Below are 18,761 nucleotides of genomic sequence, written 5' to 3'. Positions count from 1 at the left end.
CTTTTACATTGATCCAAACCTTCTGTTGGGATGATCAAGCAAAGGCTACAGAAAACCCACTTTTTGATGAAATGCCAGCTTAAGGGTTTATAGGGTCCCAATACAGTGGGTATCTATTGAATGCTTGGTGAAAAAATGAATGAAAGTCCAAACACAGGATAAATTTGAAATCTACTGGGAATGGGGAAAGGAATATTCTAGGGTACTCATTCATGCTCTCATTCATCTGTGAGTACTTCATATTGCGAGGCACATAGTACACGAAGGGATGAAACAGAGAATCACAGGTGTGCTCCCTGCTTTCAAGTTACTTAGGATTAGTGAGAAAGGCCAGTGGTACCCAAGTACTAGTAGAGCAGCTAATGAAAACACCTGACATTGGAGCTCAGGGAAGGCCCCCCCCCCCCCCCCCCCCAGTGGAAGCAGTGAAGCCTGAGCGAGGACGTTTGGTCAGGTGAAAAGTATGGGGAATAACTCTCTGAGCAGAAAACGCACTTGCTCTGAGGTTCAGATTCAGAGGACAAAGGACAGTGACCCAGAGGAAGCACATGTTACACATCAGCCTGACTCAGAGGAAGCACATGTTACACATCAGCCTGGATTACACACAGCTAGGAGGTAGCTCTTCTACCTCCTAGCTGTCTGGCCACAGGCAAGCTTTTACCCTTTCTGGGCCTCAGTATCCTTCACGGCAAAATAAGGATTATTTATCTCCATCCTCTGACTGTGGCGAGGACTAACTATAGAGACATATGTTGGGTTCTTAAAATGATGCCTGGCACATAGCAAGTACTCACCTAGAGCCCCGCAGCACATGGGGCTCCACGGTCCTTCCTCCCCTTACATTATCTGCTTTTCTGTTTTAAAACAGGGACAAGTAAGAAGTGAAGATGGAACGCTTCTATTTGCACAGTACCCTGACCTCCCGCCTCAGCTGGTACTGAGGGCTCTGTCCTTTCTGCTTCTGAGCCGGCGGTAGCGAGGGGTTCCACGCTCTGAAGAGCATTTGCAGACACTGTCTTGCACATCTGGAATATCTGTTAGCTCAGCTTGGGAAGGACTATTCCAGATCAGCCAAGGTGTGCACGGTTTGCAAGAGCCAACCCTACAAACACTGAGTGCTCGAGATGAATGCAGCAGCGTCTCCCTTATGATGAAGAGCCAGTGTGGCTTAGGAATTTTGTGTTGATATTCCTGGGCTTTCAGAGAGAGGCAGGAAAACTAGAACCGTAAATTACAGATCTGCACAAGCCTTCGACAATTTATTCCTTTTAAAAACATCGTACCAAATCTCCAACAAAATTGAGACTCTCAAAAAAAAAAAAATATATATATATATCTTTTTTTGCAAATGGTAATGAGTCAGTGGCAGAGTTGGGATGAGACCCCAGGCTTCTACTGCACTCATTGTTCTAAAACTTGACATAAAATAGCTCATTTTATCTTTACCTTGTGAAGTGTGAATTCATGTCTCCACCTACAGATAAGGAAACTGAGGTACAGAGAGGTGAGGTGACTTGCTCAGAATCACAGCTAGTAAGTGGGTGACTGAAAATTCAAATCCAGGCAGTTTCAGAAGGAAAGGAGTTTGTCAGTTTTGCCAGTGGCCCAGTGGAGAACAAACCTAATCTTCAGAATTAGAGAGATCTGAGTTCAAATTCTAGCTTTAGCTCCCTGACCTTGGAAAAGCTCCTTCAGCAACTTAACCTCTTTCTCTCAACTCACAAAGTGGGCATATAATCTCACCTTTCTTGGAGGGGCACAGAAACTCTCAGAGGTCTCTCGATTATTCTAGACCGTGGGGTATGAGTGTGAAGAGAAACACACTAGGCCTTGCCCAATGGAATGCTGGGACCACCGAGCAAGGGAGGATCCTCTGGGATCTGGGATTTGGCTTTCGACCCACCTACTTTCTCTTTGCTTCCAGAGGCATCTGCAGTGTCAGCCCTGGTGATCATAAAGTAACCCCTGTGTTCTCAGTATTATAAGAGAATGATGGGAGAGCAGCTGAGGGAGGAAAGGGTGAATAGAAGGGACAAAGGGAAGCTGCAGGGGGTTGCATCAGTGAAGAGAGACTCTGATGGGATTGGGGAGGCAAGAAGGAGCACTTCTGAGCCTCTTCCTTGGTCTCCATGTTTCTGCTCGATTCTTTCTCTTACACACACACACACACACACACACACACACACACACACACAGAGGCACACTGTGGAAACTGAGAGGCAGCAGTGGGGGGAATGAAGCATAAAGAACAGAGGAAACAATTGCTCCAAATCCCAGGCCCAGCTCTGCTGTTTAACTTCTCAGTGACCTCAAGCAGGTCGCGTCCCCTATCTGGGCCTATGTGCTTATTTATAAAGTGAGGCACTGGGTGAGATGAGCTCCTAGGGATTCTTCAGCACTAGCTCTCTTGGCCTCTTCAAACCAGGGCAAAGGCATGCTCTTCACAGGACCACCAGCATGTAGATCCACTGTTTCCTTCCCAGACACCCTGCAGCCTCCAGAGGCCTCTCTAGCTGCTGACTGCTGTACTCCGTCAGCTCAGCTGCCGTTTAGGGAGGCTTGCATTCCTATCCCACACTGTGTGATTTTTTTTCTCCAGCATTTTTTTTTTTAATAGGTTCTAAGCCCAGTGTGGAGCCCAATGTGGGGCTTGACCTCACGACCCCAAGATCGAGACCTGAGCTGAGCTCAGAGTCGGTCACTTAACCAACTGAGCCACCCAGGCTCTCTCATTCTTTAGAACTTTAGTTCCTTGTTCCAGTCCAGCTGGAAGACAAGGCCTCGTTGCTCCCAGGGCAGAAGTCAAGCTGTGTGATTCTTCTTGTATGGGAAGCTGTGCTGGGCTGGAGGACGTGCTCGGTCCACCCTGGAGGCACACGCTGTGAGAAGGTACTGAGGGCACAGAGGGGCGCCCAGGCTGGAGGAGCAGCACGGAGGAGACAAGCAGCGTAGGTGTTTCCAAGCACATGAAGGTTGCTTTGTGGAAGGGCAGCAGGAGTGTTCTGCAAGGCTTCTGAGAGAGCAGGTGGTACCACAAATGCAGAGATGGTAGCACGGGGCAGCCTGGGCCCTCCTCGAGCAAGACTAGAAACCTCAGATTCCTTTGAGGAGAGAAAGGGCTATTCAAGGTAGTGAGTTCCCCATCACTGGGTATCATTCAAGCAAGAACCAGATGGACGGGCTTCCGCTGGGATGATGCAGAAGAGATTCCTGCCCTTTACTGGAAGTGGATTAAAAGCCTCCTTAGGCCCATCTTTCTCTACTCATGTGCATATTCATAACTATGTTCACATTCTTACTACCTCTGCTGCTCTCAGCATTTTGCAGTTAAGGATTTTGCCTGTAAGTGCATGTGATGTGTGGGTACACATATTGTTTATTTCCTGAGGGGTCATTTCCCTCATTCATTCATTTAGTGATTTTTTATTTTATTTTTTAAAGATTTTATTTATGTGACAGACAGAGATCACAAGTAGGCAGAGAGGCAGGCAGAGAGAGAGGAGGAAGCAGGCTCCCTGCTGAGCACACAGCTTGATGCGGGGCTTGATCCCAGGACCCTGAGATCATGACCTGAGCCGAAGGCAGAAGCTTTTTTTTTTTTTTAATTAATTAATTTTTAATAAACATATAACATATTTTATCCCCAGGGGTACAGGTCTGTGAATCGCCAGGTTTGCACATTTCACAGCACTCATCATAGCACATACCCTCCCCAATGTCCTATCCCCACCACCCTCTCCCGTCCCCCATCCCCCCAGCAACCCTCAGTCTGTTTTTTGAGATTGAGTCTTTTACGGTTTGTCTCCCTCCCAATCCCATCTTCTTTCATTTTTTTCTTTTCCTACCCCCTAACCCCCCCCACATTGCATCTCCACTTCCTCATATCAGGGAGATCATATGATAGTTGTCTTTCTCCAATTGACTTATTTCGAAGGCAGAAGCTTTAACCAACTGAGCCACCCAGGCGCCCCACATTTAGTGATTTTTTAAAGACCACCTGGTACATGTAATTCCCTCCACCAGGCCCTAGGAATTCATCAGTGAATAAGGCAAACCTGTTTCTTCCTCTAGGAGCTTAAAGACAAACAGGGAGGAAGAATTATATAACTTGAGGCAGTTGTGGATAGGATTTAGTTTGGGAGAGGGTCTCAAAGATAGTAGCGTGTCCCCAGATGTTAAATGTCTTTTCTTTTTCCACTAATGATAATGATGATGATGATTGTATGATGATTATTATGGTGGCAATTACTAATATTTATTGAGTGCCTATTTGGGCCGAATATTTATTATACACCCTTTATAACATACTGTCTTGCTTAATTGTCATAATACCAATAAGGAGGTAGATAATATCACATTATTCCCTCTTTTATAGATGAGGCAATGAAAGTTCAGAGCGAGTAGGTAAAATGTCACACAGCTAATAGATATAAAGCCAGAGTATAAACCCAGGTCTGTTTGACCTTCAACCACCCTTTCCAACCACAGTACCACCTGCCTAACTAGAGGCTATGGAAATCAGGCATGCCGGGTGTGGCCCGGAGACAGTGGGAAGAAAGCAGCAGGAGACAGTGGGCAAGGGTGACCGTACAGAAGGTGGAGACATTTCTCAGCAGAGGAGAGAAGGAGACTAGAGAACAGCTTCTTCTCAGGACTGATAGGGCAGAGGGCAGCAGCACAGAGCTGGGGGCTTGGGTTTACTGTTCTCCGGACCAAACCTTCCAACTCTTAACTCTTTATGGGAGTTATTATACAACTGCATGGTGGAAATGGCTAACTGTTCTGATCCCCAAATACCCTAGTGAGACCTGGGGTGACCTGACCTCAATGTCTCTCCCTCAGCTTCCTTATCCCCTGAAATTATAATGAAATTCCATCAGTGTATAACTAAAAAGGTATCCAATAGGAGCTTGAGAGCCTAAGTTTAAGTTCCAGGCCTACTGTAGGCGAGGTTTAAACTCAAGCCTTCCTGCCAAGAACCACCCCCCCTCAGTCCCCCAAACCCTCACTCCTTCCTCCACTTCCCCACACTCAGCGGTCACAAGGCACATCCTAGGCATGTGGCCTTTGGAGTCCCATGGTCCTAGAGGGGAAGCCCAGCTCCATCACTCTATCAACTTTGCAACTTTGGAAAATTCACTAATCTTTCTGAACTGTTTCTTCATCTGAAAAGTGGGGATAATATTATCAAGGACTGTGGTAGGGTTTAATAGATAGGCATTTAAGTATTTTAAGTATTCCTGGAATGTAGCAATGATTAAGTGAATTGTAGTAGTTACTGCCATTGTAATTATTGACACGTTATCCATGAGGGCTTTAAGGACTTCTTGGTCAGTGGCTCCCAGAGGGTTGGCATCAGGTTAGGCCGATGGCCCTATTTTTATGCCCACATTACTAGGTTTTTGTCAGATTCCCGAGAGCCCAACTATATTGACTAGGTGCTTGCCTTCCTCCTCTGCAGCTCAGATTATGTCTCTGAGCCTTGGTTCCCACGTCTATAAAATGGGGGTGATGAATTCTACCTTGCTGACTTCACTGGAGTATTGTGATTCTCAAAAGCCAGTGGTGTGATTCTTGAGAAAATGCACAAAAACTATAACAGTTGTGAAGATGGGAGGATTGATGTTACTTTTACTGTTATTAATCCCCAAGGAGGTACCAAATGGTCCATACTGAAAAAGAATCAACACCTTCAGTGTTTCTCAAACTGGGGTCTGCTGGACCCTTTGTAAATTCTCAGAGGTCTGCTAATTCTCTATAAGCATTTTAAAATGTGCTTTTTTGTTTCAGTAAAACTCTAATCATCAGTATTAATAATCTGGTCATTTGTTTCGGGATGTGATTACTCATTTTTATAATTCCAGTGACACGATTAGCTCAATGTTTCCCAAACTGACTCTGCAGATGCATTGTCGGCGGGGGGGGGGGGGGACAATATTTTGAGAAACATCTGTTTGAGAAACACTCTGTTTTGAGAAACACTAGTTTGGTCTAAGATATACTGTTGATGTGTCACAAAGATAAGAGCTATAATTCTGGAGGCCCTGACTGGTAGATGTCTGCTTTGATCACAATGTCAGAGCCAGGAACGAACACGGAGTCAGTACTGGGGTTTGGAGGAGGATGGCTAGCCAGATTGGATAGCCTGGCCCTTTGGTGGGTTCCAGGGCCTAGGTGCTTCTTTAAGAAACAATGGTATGGGGTGCCTGGGTGGCTCAGTTGGTGGAGCATCTGGCTCTTGATTTTGGCTCGGGTCATGGTCTTGGGGTTGTGAGATCGAGCCCTGCACTGGGCTCTGTGCTGGGCATGGAGCCCGCTTGGGATTCTCTCTCCTTCTGACTGTCTTCCCCACATCTCCCACCACCACTCATGCTCTCGCTCTCTTTAAAGATAAAAAAAGAAAGAATGGTAGAGTTCTCCAATTTCTGCAAGGTTCAAGTACATTGTATGGACTTACCGGTGCTCTAGAAATATAAATATATATCTATCCTATTGTATATAAGATAGGGATACATGAACAAGCATATATATGTATGTGTGTGTGTGTATGTACAGATGAGTAGATTCAGTATATGTGGTAAGAATTCCCCCACTATGCAGAGCAATGTTTAACCATCAAAACAGGGTGACATCCAGCAACATCTTTGATCTTCCTGGTGACAGTATAGTCATGCAGATCACTGTCATTCCCAGTTGACAGATAAGGAGACTGAGGCCTGGAGAGCTGCCCAAGATCACAGAGCTAGCTAAGGGTGGTGTCTGGACAAAAAGAGTGGGTGGGGGGCAGGGAAGGTTCATGGTTGTTTTTACTCTCTGTCCCTAAAGCTCTCCTCTTGGACGCACAGTCTCCTTCCCTCCTCTCTTTCAGCAGTCCCCCGAAGCTGGCTATCTGAATTCTCCAAAGTGATCGTTTAGAAAAATGCTGTTGGCTACTTCGGAGCTCCTGCACTCCATTTCTCTTGTGCAGAGAGAACTGTGAAATAAAAGTTTAGCTCCCTCCTTTTGTTAAACCTTTCAAAAGCTTCCTTGGTTTCTAACTCTGTAATTATACCCTAATCACAAACACTCTGAAGGAGGGGGTCAGTTCCATGCAGCAGCAGGCTAATTATGTGGCGGAATTTCTAAAAATTATCATCTTATAAATTGCGTTATTTCTCTGAAGGGGGAAGAAAAACACACACCACATACTCGCCTATGTTTCGAACTGAATTAATTAGTAATTTGAAGCCTAATTATCAACTAATCTATTGGAACATGCAAGTCTTTTGTATTTGGATGGTATATGCAATTTGCATCCTATTAGCTGGCAGTTGTAAGGATTTGAGAGCTCATTAGGTCAGAAGAAGAAGAATGCAGATCAGAAGGATAGAGAAGCCCAAGGGGGCTGACTCGGTGATTCAGTGACCAGGGGGTCACTTGGCAACAGATGGAGGCTGGCAATTTAATTATCTGGGGTCTTTCGGTGGCTCCAAGGCCACGGATATGTAATTTCTATCTTACCCTAGAGAGGCGATTATGCATGCCCTCGCTGTTCTGTGTATTCTCCAGCAGTAGGGTGCTTGCACAGACTGTACGGAGAGGCGTGCTGGAGCCCTGCACATGGCGTTGGATGCCTGCTCACCTGGGTGCTAGGCCTAGCTCCATCCCTGACTTGCCGCATGCCCAGGCGACACCACCTTGCTGGTTTTATTTCTCTACAAGCAAAGGAGACTTAGATGATATTGATTTCTAAAGTCCCTTCCAGCACTAGGGAGCTGGAACTTGAGGGATGTTGAACCTGCTTTATTACAAAGTAAAAAATTCTGTCTGTGCAATTTTTTTTTTTTTTTTTTTTAGGGTGAGGCTCTTTTCCCCTAAAAGTCTCTGGAGAGCTACCCACCATTTAAAAGGCAAATACCTTTGAGAAATGTAACATATTTAGCTATTAACATCTGGGTCTAAATTAACCTATTTCAATGAGCCCTTCTCATTTCTGGTCCTGAGCCTGAAATATTGGGACAGTCAAGGCAATGAAGTTTTGGAGGGAAATGTTTAGGCAGGGACTTGTTTAAGAATAGAGATGGGGTCAGAAAGAGCAATAGGAATTAAGGATTAGACAGGATGTTTGGTCCCTTGTTTCGATCTTACAATTTTGACCTTTACATACAGCCAGACCTAGTAGACTATTGTTTTACTAATGACCTTTGTTCCAAAAATAAGTAGAAAACAGCAATTTTTAATTCCATTAATTATTAATGTTACTCATAAAAACAATCAACACCAATAACATACCTGAAACTAACACGATACACTTTGTTATAAATAAAAATTTTAAATAAAATAAAAATAAAATAAAATAAAAACGTTATAAATAAAAATTTAAAAATCACATTTTCATGCAAATAAAATTATAAAGACAAGCCAGGATAACAAGCACACTTTGTAGAAAAAGCTACCATTGGGGAAAACCGTTAACTGCCCACACTGTCACACTGACAAAATGTGTTATTGATTAAAATATTTTAATCCATATAAAAACTTATTATCGATTTGTTGGGAGATATAACCACTTTGGAAAGTAATTTTACATTTCTTCAAGATATTAAACACAGAGTGAGCCTATAACCCAGCAATTCCACTCCTAGGTTTGTACTCAAGAGAAAGGTATGTACCTAAATGTTCATAGCAGCTTATTTATAATAGGTAAAGAGCAAAAAACACCCAAATGTTCATCCACCAATGAATGGATAAACAAAATGCAGTATAACCATAGAAGAGAATATTATTTGGCAATGAAAAGGAGTAAAGTACCATGCGTGCTACAGTATGGAGGAACTTTGAAAACATGATGCTAAGTGAAAGAAGCCAGTCACAAAGGAGCACAGATTGTATGATTCTGCCTCCATGTAGTGTCCAGGATAGGCAAATACTTACGAAGTAGATTGCTAGTTACCTCGGGCTGGGGGCAGGAGTTTAGAGAGCAATGGGGAGTGAGTGCTGCTGGGTATGGGGTTTCTTTTTTGGGATGACGAAAAAATTCCAAAGTTAGATTGTGGGGACGGTTTCATAATTCTGTGACTATATTAAAAAGCAATGAATTGGACACTTTATGTGGATGAACAGTATGGTATGTGAATTACATCACCATGAGGATCTTTAAAAAATGTAAACAGTGGGACTAACGGCAAGATAAAATTACATTTAGCTTTGGATAAAATTCTGGAAGAATCAAATTTCATGATAAAAAAGGTAGATGGTCAAAACATGACCCTGGAAAAATAGAATTGCCAGGAATTATGGCCACAAAAGAAGACTCCTAATGGCACATGTTATTAGGTAAAATTTTAATATGAATAAAAATTATTTGATGAGTCAAATCTTCACAACCCTGAAAATGATTGTGTCCAATAAAAAGAGCTAGAATACATTAAAATGAAAACAAAATTTTTTAAGAAGACAGGGTTAGTTTATACCACATAGAAAAGTGAGTAAAAACTAAATTGACATAATATTGTTCATGTTGTAAAACTGCTTTCTGGTTAAAGAGCTGTCAATACCAGTATCATTGTGATTCCAGTGTTTGTACTTAGAAACAGTAAAACTGCGACTGGTGTCAAAATAGAGGGCCAAAAACAGTGGGGTGGAAACACCTTGTATCTCTTCAAAGATGGGCCGGTTTTGTCCTTACTGTCAAGGGGCAGAGCTGATTCAACCTGCCTTGTGATGACCCTCTCTTCTAAGGAAGATGAGAGGGTTACCACAGTGTGCCATGGTTTGACAAATGGGGATGTGGAGGAGAACAGGCAAGCTTAGTATTGCAGCTCTGAGTTGCCCCTCCCACCCAGGCAGTTCCCATTAGCTGGGGGCCGCAGAAGCAAGGTAGGGCCTGTATTTGGAGTGGTGCATAAGCTGAACAGCAGTGCATGGTACTCACCAGATTTGCAAGAATGTAGTGGTAGCCGATGCCGTTCTTTTCCAGCTTTATGATCTACAAAACACAACGGGAAGGGACTCATCAATCAGATTTGCAATTAAAGCTACAATGGCAATGATAGTAGCAACGAACAACGAGTGCTTACAGTGTATCCTGTTCTATCTTAAGTATTCCAAGTACAGTATTGGTGGCATTATGGATACCCTCATTTTGTGATGATGAGGAGAGATTAAATGGCATGGAGAGATTAAATAAGCTCCCTAAGGTTACCCAGTTATTAAGTGGCAGATGCAGGATTTGAAATCAGTTTTGTCTGATACTACATGTAGAGGAGTGTTATCATAACCCTCCGCCCCCCCACCCAATTCAGATGAAATGCTCATTTCATTTCTTCATCCATAAAGCCTTTCCCAGGATGGAGATTCTTTTCTTGTGTGAATCTGAAGCTGTGTTGAATTCACTGCCACTGTCATGATATGACCTGCTGCTTGGATAGATGGATGGATGGATGGATGGATGGATGGATGGATGGATGTGAGTGGATGGTCAGATGGGTAGGTTCTTGACCTTCAACTCCTTGCATAAACCATATTCAGATCCAGTTCCTTCTTTCCCTGAATATTGTGGCTTCTTCCCTAAACTAGTTGGATACCCAGGAATTAACTGACCACTCAACCTGGAAGTTGGATCAGATGGTCCAGTCTTCCACTGTACAGATGGGAAGTTAAGGCCTAGAGAGCAGAAATGACTTGCCCAGATCCTGCAGCAGTGCCAAGACAGGAACCTGACGTTGTGAGTCTTTGCATGTAACCCAATTATGATTAATCAGTAAGAGCCGGGGTCCCCCAAAACTCCTCCATCCTCATTGTGCAGACTTTTGTAATCACTGTGGGCAGGAAAAATATTTGTGGGATGAATTATCCAGGAGTTTGCTCAGGCAGCCAGATACGCCACCCAAGGAACAGCTAAGAGCATAGCCCTAGCTCAGCTGCAAGTTAACTTGATCTATTCATTTTTTAATCATGAAATTGGGGTTAGTACATTCTGCTCAGTGCCTCTCCTGCACTCTTACAAGAAGGCATAAAACATATGAGAAGCACTTGGGCTTCTTGTCTAACTGAATAAATTTTCAAGGTTATTAAAATCCACATTTAGACATCTACTTAATTGGATGTATGTGCATAGCAGCTCACATTTTTTTTTATATAGGGAATAATTAAATGCAAGCACACACAATGCATGTTCTGAAACAGTGGTTAGATTGTGAAATTCCAGGCCACGGAGCTCAAATACTATTGGGATGATAGTTTTATTAATAATTCTTCATTACTTTTCCATCTTCTTTTCAAACGGTTTGCTGCCCTTTCAATAATAAGACACCTTTACCAAAAACCTATCCGGCTTCTAATAAACACAAAATAGCAAATAAGAGATCTTTCAAAACCTGCTACATTTAGGCAATGGATAAGAATAGTCTCTGCAAGATAAAATTACAGATTGAAACATAAGAAATAGATGACAATTGATGACTTTGGGTTGATAAAAATTAGCAGTTCCTTATGGTTCAACATAACGCCAACTTTCCCACCCATTCTTTTCACCTACCAATCCACTGCCCTCTCTTGCCTCCTTTCACAAACATTAATTAAGTGCTTATTCTGTACCAAGCACTATGCTATGGATAGAGTGGGAACGGAGACATAAATGGTCCTTGCCTCCCTGGGGTCCCACTTTACTGCGGTAAGACCCACACTAGATGGAGAGGTGAATGCCCCCGGGTTACAAACTGAGAGGGGTGTTATAAAGGCAATGTACAATTTCACGTGGAGCCCCGTAGCCTTGCTCACCTTATTCTTTCAAAACTCATTTCCACTGGATTGCCTTAATTCATAATCTTTGTGTCTGGAATGTCCTTTCCCATTCTCTCTGATTATTCATAACCTTTATGGCTGAGCTCAAATCCCAGCTACTCTGTAAAACCTTTTCTGATTCATTAATGCAGCCAGCAGATACTTACTGAACTGGGATGATATGCTGAGCACTGTGCTGTGTGCTGTGTGCTGTATGCTGGGGACCCTGTGAGGCAGGGTCCTTGTGCCCTCCCTAAACTGAACTGACGTTTTAGTAGGGAGACAGATGGTAAATATATAAACAGATAAATGAGCCAGATTTCAGCAAGTGGGAATCACTATGAAGGCAGTAAAGCAGGGTGATAGCCTAATCCTGGTCTCTCTCATCTCTAACTCATTCTGAACTTAATGACTGTACTATATAATTTGCTGTCTAATATATTGACAAAGCATTATATTCTAATAACCCTATTCCTTGCTCACAAACCTTTACTGACTCCACTGTCTATGGAATAAACCCCAAACTCTTTAGAGCGGTTTCTAAGAATAGACTCAATCATGTGACTGTCACTGTCTCCCAGTAGACATGTAGCATCTTCCACCTGCCTTGCTAGGTCAGTCTATGAACCCCAGCCCTCACATGCCCTCTGGGCTGCCCTCCATGCCCTTCTTTCAAGCTTAATGGCTCTTATCCAGCCAATGACTACCCGTACATATTCAGACCTATCTCACATTTGGGATCTTTCCTAGAGCCTTCATTGATTCCCTATTCTTTCCAGGCACTCAGAAAATATTTATTGAATACCTACAAGGTACCCATCATTATTCAAGGCACTGTGGATACCACAAAGAAGAACATAAACCAAAAATCCTTGTCCTTATAATGCCAGTGTTCTGATTGGGGGACTGGAGACAGAGATAGGCAATTCCATACCTGCAATTGAGAATCACTGTCTTCCTCCTTAGGTCAGGCAGGATGTTTGTATTAGACTGAAAAGATCCCAATTGAAGTGTTCAATTGTTTAGAATGATGTCAAGATGTCAGACTCTAAGCCATTAGATGTAAATTGGAGACCCATCACTGTTACCAACTAGTTGTCTGAATTGAAGGCAAATCAGCCAATGGGACCATCAGTTATCCCACCCGTAAATTGTAAATGCAGGTGGTAAATCAAGTGATCTGTAAGATCCATTCAACTCTTTGGCCTTGCTTTTCAGAATAGAAGAATCCAACAGTTAAAAGAGTTAATATAATACCATCTAAAATGCCCATACAAACAAGTCACTTCCTTGCAAAACATAAGTTTGTCTTTTGGCAGAGGAGGTGGCTAGAGACAGCAGAGACTGAAAAATTACATTTTGGGGAAGGTTGGGCTCCGGAGCCAGACTAAGATGACTTTGACTTCCTGCTTTTCTTACACGCTAGCTGTGAATTCCCAGGCAAGTACAGTCCCTTGTTTCTTCATTTATAAATTAGGGGAAGTGATAGAAGTGGTTTTTTAGAGTAGACATGAAGATGAGGTAGCGTGATGCATGGGAAGGACTTGGCATGGAGTCTGGTACATGGCAGGTGCTCAGAAAATGGTAGCACTGGCTACTGTCTTTATTACAGAACAACAAAGGACAAATCATCAGTCTATTAAGAATATCTAATTATCATTCAGTACTTTTTCCAACTGCTATCTCATCCAGTCTTTTTCTCAGCTCTGTAGAACAGGAGCCATCATTCCTATTTTATAGATGAGGACACTTATGCCCAAAGAAGGAAGTGACTCAAGAAGGTAATACTAGGTGGTGCTAGAAATAGCAGAACTGGGCAAAGGCTTATTATATAGATCACTTTCTGTGGGACAGGTTCTGTTCTAACTGCTTTATATGAATAGATTCTTCTAACTCTCACAGGAGCCCTCTGAAGAAAGCTGTATTATTATTATGCCCATTTCACAGATCAGGAATCTGAGACATAGAAAGATGAAAAACCTGGCCAAGGTTATGGAGGTAGTAAAGACTAGAGCTGGGGTTTAACTTGCAGCTACTCTGGCTGCAGGGTCTCTGTGTTTAACCATTACCTGATACTGCCTTGTTTAACTAGCATTCAAATCCCTTGAGTCCAGCCCAGAGAATGCCCATCTCATGGAAACAATTTTTGCTGGTTTCTCTCTCTCTCTTTTTTTTAAAGATTTTATTTATTTATTTGACACAGAGAGAGAGAGATCACAAGTAGGCAGAGAAGCAGGAAGAGAGAGAGCGGGAAGCAGGCTCCCTGCTGAGTGGAGAGCCCGATGCAGGGCTTGATCCCAGGACCCTGAGATCATGACCTGAGCTGAAGGCAGAGGCTTAACCCACTGAGCCCCCAGGCACCCCTGGATTCTCTTTCCAAGAGGGGAGACCAGATCCATACTTAGTGGAGTAAAACACATACGTAATGCCTTAAACAATCGATTTTCAGAATCTCCTATTCTGTTGCTGAGGCCTCTGTGTAGTTGCCGAGTTAGTGGCAAGATTCCTGCTGGGGATCCCAGGGTCTTGAAAGGCCATCAACAAGCTTTGTCATGTTGTCAAGTACCTAAAACTACCATCTGTAATTATACAGCCCTGTTAGAGAATGATCGCCAAATCTACTTTCTTGCTAGTTCACCTGGATACACAAGTGTAAGTTTATCAAAAAGACAAGAGATCAAGAAAGGCCTGCTGCTTGTGTAGTGGGTACGTACTCTCATTCTGAGAATGGGAAGAACCATGGCTTAGAGTCCTGGCTAAAAACTATCGGGGTCACAGTGCCCTTTCACAGAATGTACAATCGTTGGATTTCTCAGACACATGAGTGTATTCAAGGAAAGAGCAGAGAGGTGCCGGCTGTATCCCTGCACTCAAACCAGGGCAGTGGGCTGGATGGATGAGATGCCGACTGTCAGACCAGTGAGTGACAGAACCCAGAGCTGAACCTAGGAATCTGGCTCTAGCGGTCTGTGTTCCCCATGTGACAGTGCTTCACAGACTCTAAAATGCAGTGCAATCTGTTTTTTCATCATAGAGAGAAACCCTGGAGGTCAGTTTTTGGTCAGCTGATCTGAGAACCATGGGAAGCTCTAGGTCCAGTCTCCCATTGTTTGTGCTATTTTATAAAAATTCAGAACTAAAATGTATAAATTACAGAAGGTGGGGAAGAAGTCACCTTCCGATACCGTCAAGTGCTCTCTCTGTGGGCAAAAGGCTGTCCAGCTTGCTCTTGAACCACTCCCCTCACCCAGTCTGAGCCTTTGCTGCATGCGCTACCTGGCCTAAGATGGCGTTGAGGCGTTCTGATTCACAGTCCACCACCACAAGCCGCTCCTTTTTCTTTTCCAGGTCCTGAAAGAGCATCCGGTATCCCTCCTCTGTGGTGGTCAAAATGTTGACCGCTGTTACCTGCCAGTTCTTCTCAGCAGCTGTGTCCAGGACTTTCTGCAGGACGGACAGACCTGGAAATCGGTAAGTTGGAGAAGTGGCCATCAGGATACACAGGTACCACCCGCCTCCACTCGGCACCCACCTCCCTCGTCACACCACACACCAGCTCCTCCACCAAGCTCAGCTCAGCTTTTTCCCACCGTGCAAGTCAGAGCTCACTGAAGGCAGGCAGTGAGTCTCTTCTGTCCTTCTGCTTCTAGAACTTAGCAGACAGTAGTGTTAGTGATTAAAAATATAACCAAAGGCTCAAATCCTGATGCTACAATATATTGGTTAAGTGACCTTGTACAGACTACTTAACTTCTTCAAACTTCAGTTTCTTTAATGGTAAAATGGTGGTGTTACTAATGCCTACGTCATTGTGTCATGAGGATTAAATAAGAATGTCTGATACATGGCAAGGGTTTTATAAATATTTCGGGGCATTTAGTAGCTGCTTATTAAATGTGCCAAACTGACACCTAGTAACTGTCAAATTCATGAATGTTCGGTACCCAATACTTTGCCTCGTACATAGTAGGTATTCAATCACTGTGGATTGAATTAAATGATTCTCTTCTGATTTATAGTTAAATGATAGAGGACCCCATTACTCAATGCCCCTTTGTTTCATCTTTGAGACATAAATGGTGTCTCGGTTTCCTCCTGCTGCAGTAACAAATCACCACAAACTCATTGGTCTAAAACAACACACATGTATCATCTTATACTGCCACAGGTCAGTTCGAAATGAATCTCCTTGAACTAAAATCAATGTGTTGGTGGGGCTGTATTGCTCCTGGGAGGTTCTAGGGGAGAAGATTTTGTTGCCTTTCCACCTTCTAGAGACTGCTCACATTTCTTGGTTTATGGCCCCTTCCGCCTTCAAAACCAGCAGTAACCGGTCAAGTCTTTCACACATCACCCTCTGACACTGACTCTTCTGCCTCCACCTTCCACATTTAAGAATGCTTGTGATTACATTGGGTCCAAATAAGTAATCCAAGTTAATCTCTCCAAGGTCAGTAGATTAGCAATGTATATTCTATCTGTAACCTTAATCCCTCTTGCCATTGAATATAACACATTTACAGGTTCCCCAAATTCTCAGAGCAGAGACCTCTCTGTGGGGAAGATGGAGGTCATTTTTCTGCCTACTTCAGGTGGTGGCTTCACTCGTGCATTATTAATCAGTCTTTTGTACATATATCATTTGTCTCCTTGTAACCCTGCTCATCCCTCCCACAGTGACCAGTATGATGCCTGACCTCAAGAATCATCTCTAGATTGATGCTGTTATGCCTTTTTTTTTCTTTTTTAAAAATTTATTTAAATTCAGTTAGCCAATATATAGTACACCATTAGTTTTTGATGTGTGTAATGATTAATTAGTCATGCATAACACCCAGTTCTCATCACATCACGTACCATCCTTAATACCAATCACCCAGTTACACCATCCCCTTACCCACCTCCTTTTCTGCAACCCTCAGTCTATTTCCTGGAGTCAAGAGTCTCTCATAGTTTGTCTCCCTCTCTGACTTCTTCCCCTTCAGTTTTCCCTCCCTTCCCCTAAGATCCTCTGTGCTATTACTTTTATTCCACATATGAGTGAAACCGTATGATAATTGCTTTTTTCTGATTGACTTATTTCACTTAGCATAATACCCTCCAGTTCCATCTATGTTGATGTAAATGGTGGGTATTCATCCTTTCTGATGGCTGAGTCATATTCCATTGTATATAGGAACCCCATCTTCTTTAACCATCATTCATCTGTTGAAGGACATCTTGGCTCCTTCCACAGTTTGGCTATTGTGGATGTTGCTGCTATGAACACTGGGGTGCAGGTAAAGACCCAGTAGTGCAATTGTTGGGTTGTAGGATAGTTCTGTTAGTTCTATTTTTAAATCCTTGAGGAACCTCCATACTGTTTTCCAGAGTGGCTGTACCAGCTTACATTCCCACCAACAGTGTAAGAGGGTTCCCCTTTCTCCACTTCTTTACCAACACTTGCTGTTCCCTGTCTTGTTAATTTTAGCCATTTTGACTGGTGTGAGGTGGTATCTCATTGTGGTATTGATTTGTACATCCCTGATGCCAAGTGATGTGGAGCATTTTTTTCATGTGTCTGTTGGCCATTACATGTCTTCTTTGAAGAAGTGTGCCTTCTTACCTTTGTTTCTTTGCCAGTGCAAGCTATTTGGTGTGGCGTATACCTCACACTGACTGAAAGTTTACTATGTGTCTGGCACTATTCTACTAGCTTTCTTGTTTTCAATTTACTTAATCCTATGAAGTACATAACATTATTATTCCCATTGCACCACAGATATGAAAATTGAGGCTCTGAGAGATTTAGTCATTGGCCCAAGGTCACGTAGCTAGCAAATGGCAGAGCTCTGAGCTCAGATTTCTGAAACAGAGTCCTTTAAGAGCCTGGGTGTTTCTGCCAACCCCAGAAATGATTCTCCATAATCAAAGTTACATTTTTTTTTTTCTGGATTCTGGGAAGTAGGTTTGACACTTCCAGGCCACAAGCTTTAGCATGCTGTAAAGCTGTCCTGAAAAAGCCCTTCTATGGGTATAATCCTCACAGTGGCTGCTGTTTGAGAGGGAGATCCTCAAAGTAAGGAGGGGGATTGAAGAAAGCAGAGGGTTTCTGGTCTCTTCTGCTGGTTCCTCCTCATTGAGTAATGGCTGTTTCACACTGCGCCCAATTGATCTCACAAGCTTCCTACTCGAAAGTCTTCTAGGCCTTCCCGCAAGTGAAACCTTCCTTTCACTCAGGGCAAAACCCTTCTGCCTCAGTTTCCAGACATTGCATAATCCATTTATTTATTTATACTAATAATGACTAAGTTCTGATGACTATTTAGTATTCAAGGAAAAGGTAGGAGCGTACAGTACAACCACCACAGGCATTGGAAAAAAGAGGATAGTTGCCATTTCAGGATTAGGGGATTGAGAAAGCAGCATTTGAGCAGGATGCAAAAGAAAGGAAGGATTCACATATGTAGATTTGGGAAAGCAAGTTCATTCCGGAAAAGAGGAACAGCATGAGGAAAGATGCAGAGAAGAAAAAATCAAAGGAAACATTAGGAAAATGTGATGTAAAATTCGAAATGTAAGTGGAAGCACAATTAGAAGGGCCTGGGAGGGGTGATGATGATGGTGATGATGATAGCTAACATACGTGAGCATTTAATGTCCCATGCACTGACAGGAACTTTCTAGTCACCTCATTTAATCCTCACAGAAACCTCAGGAGGCAGAAATTAGGTTTATGTTATTATAGAGATGAGGTAAAGAAGGCATAGAAAATCTTAGCCTCAACATAAATGGTCAAACTGAGGCAGAAAGAACTTGCCCAAAGACAAACAGCTGGAGAGGACAAGACATAGAATTTAGATCCAGGTCCATCTGACTCTAGAGTCTGTGCTCCTGACAACTACACCGTGAGCCATGAGCCATTCAAAGGAGGCCCTTGGGCTTTGAGTCTGGACTCAGGAGCCATGGAAGCTTGGTGAACTGCAGAGTGACATGGTGTGTTTAGAGGATTATTC

The 18,761-nt window shown here is 43.1% G+C and overlaps 1 protein-coding gene across 4 annotated transcripts in view; it reads right to left on the bottom strand.

Annotated features, from left to right (window-relative positions):
- The window catches only part of GRIA1 (glutamate ionotropic receptor AMPA type subunit 1), a 309,387-nt gene that overhangs the window by 133,239 nt on the left and 157,387 nt on the right, over window positions 1-18,761 (bottom strand). For all 4 annotated transcript variants that reach the window (XM_047730841.1, XM_047730840.1, XM_047730839.1 and 1 more), the window contains 2 exons: window positions 15,043-15,227; window positions 9,917-9,970 (listed from right to left, as the gene is read on the bottom strand). In XM_047730841.1, the coding sequence (XP_047586797.1) occupies window positions 9,917-9,970; window positions 15,043-15,227 (239 nt within the window). The remainder of the gene's footprint in view (window positions 1-9,916; window positions 9,971-15,042; window positions 15,228-18,761) is intronic.

The sequence above is a fragment of the Lutra lutra genome, chromosome 5, assembly GCF_902655055.1.
Source record: "Lutra lutra chromosome 5, mLutLut1.2, whole genome shotgun sequence".
NCBI classification, from domain to species: Eukaryota; Metazoa; Chordata; class Mammalia; order Carnivora; family Mustelidae; genus Lutra; species Lutra lutra.
Note: the sequence above shows the minus strand (reverse complement) of the source record. Positions and strands in the feature narration are given on the sequence as shown.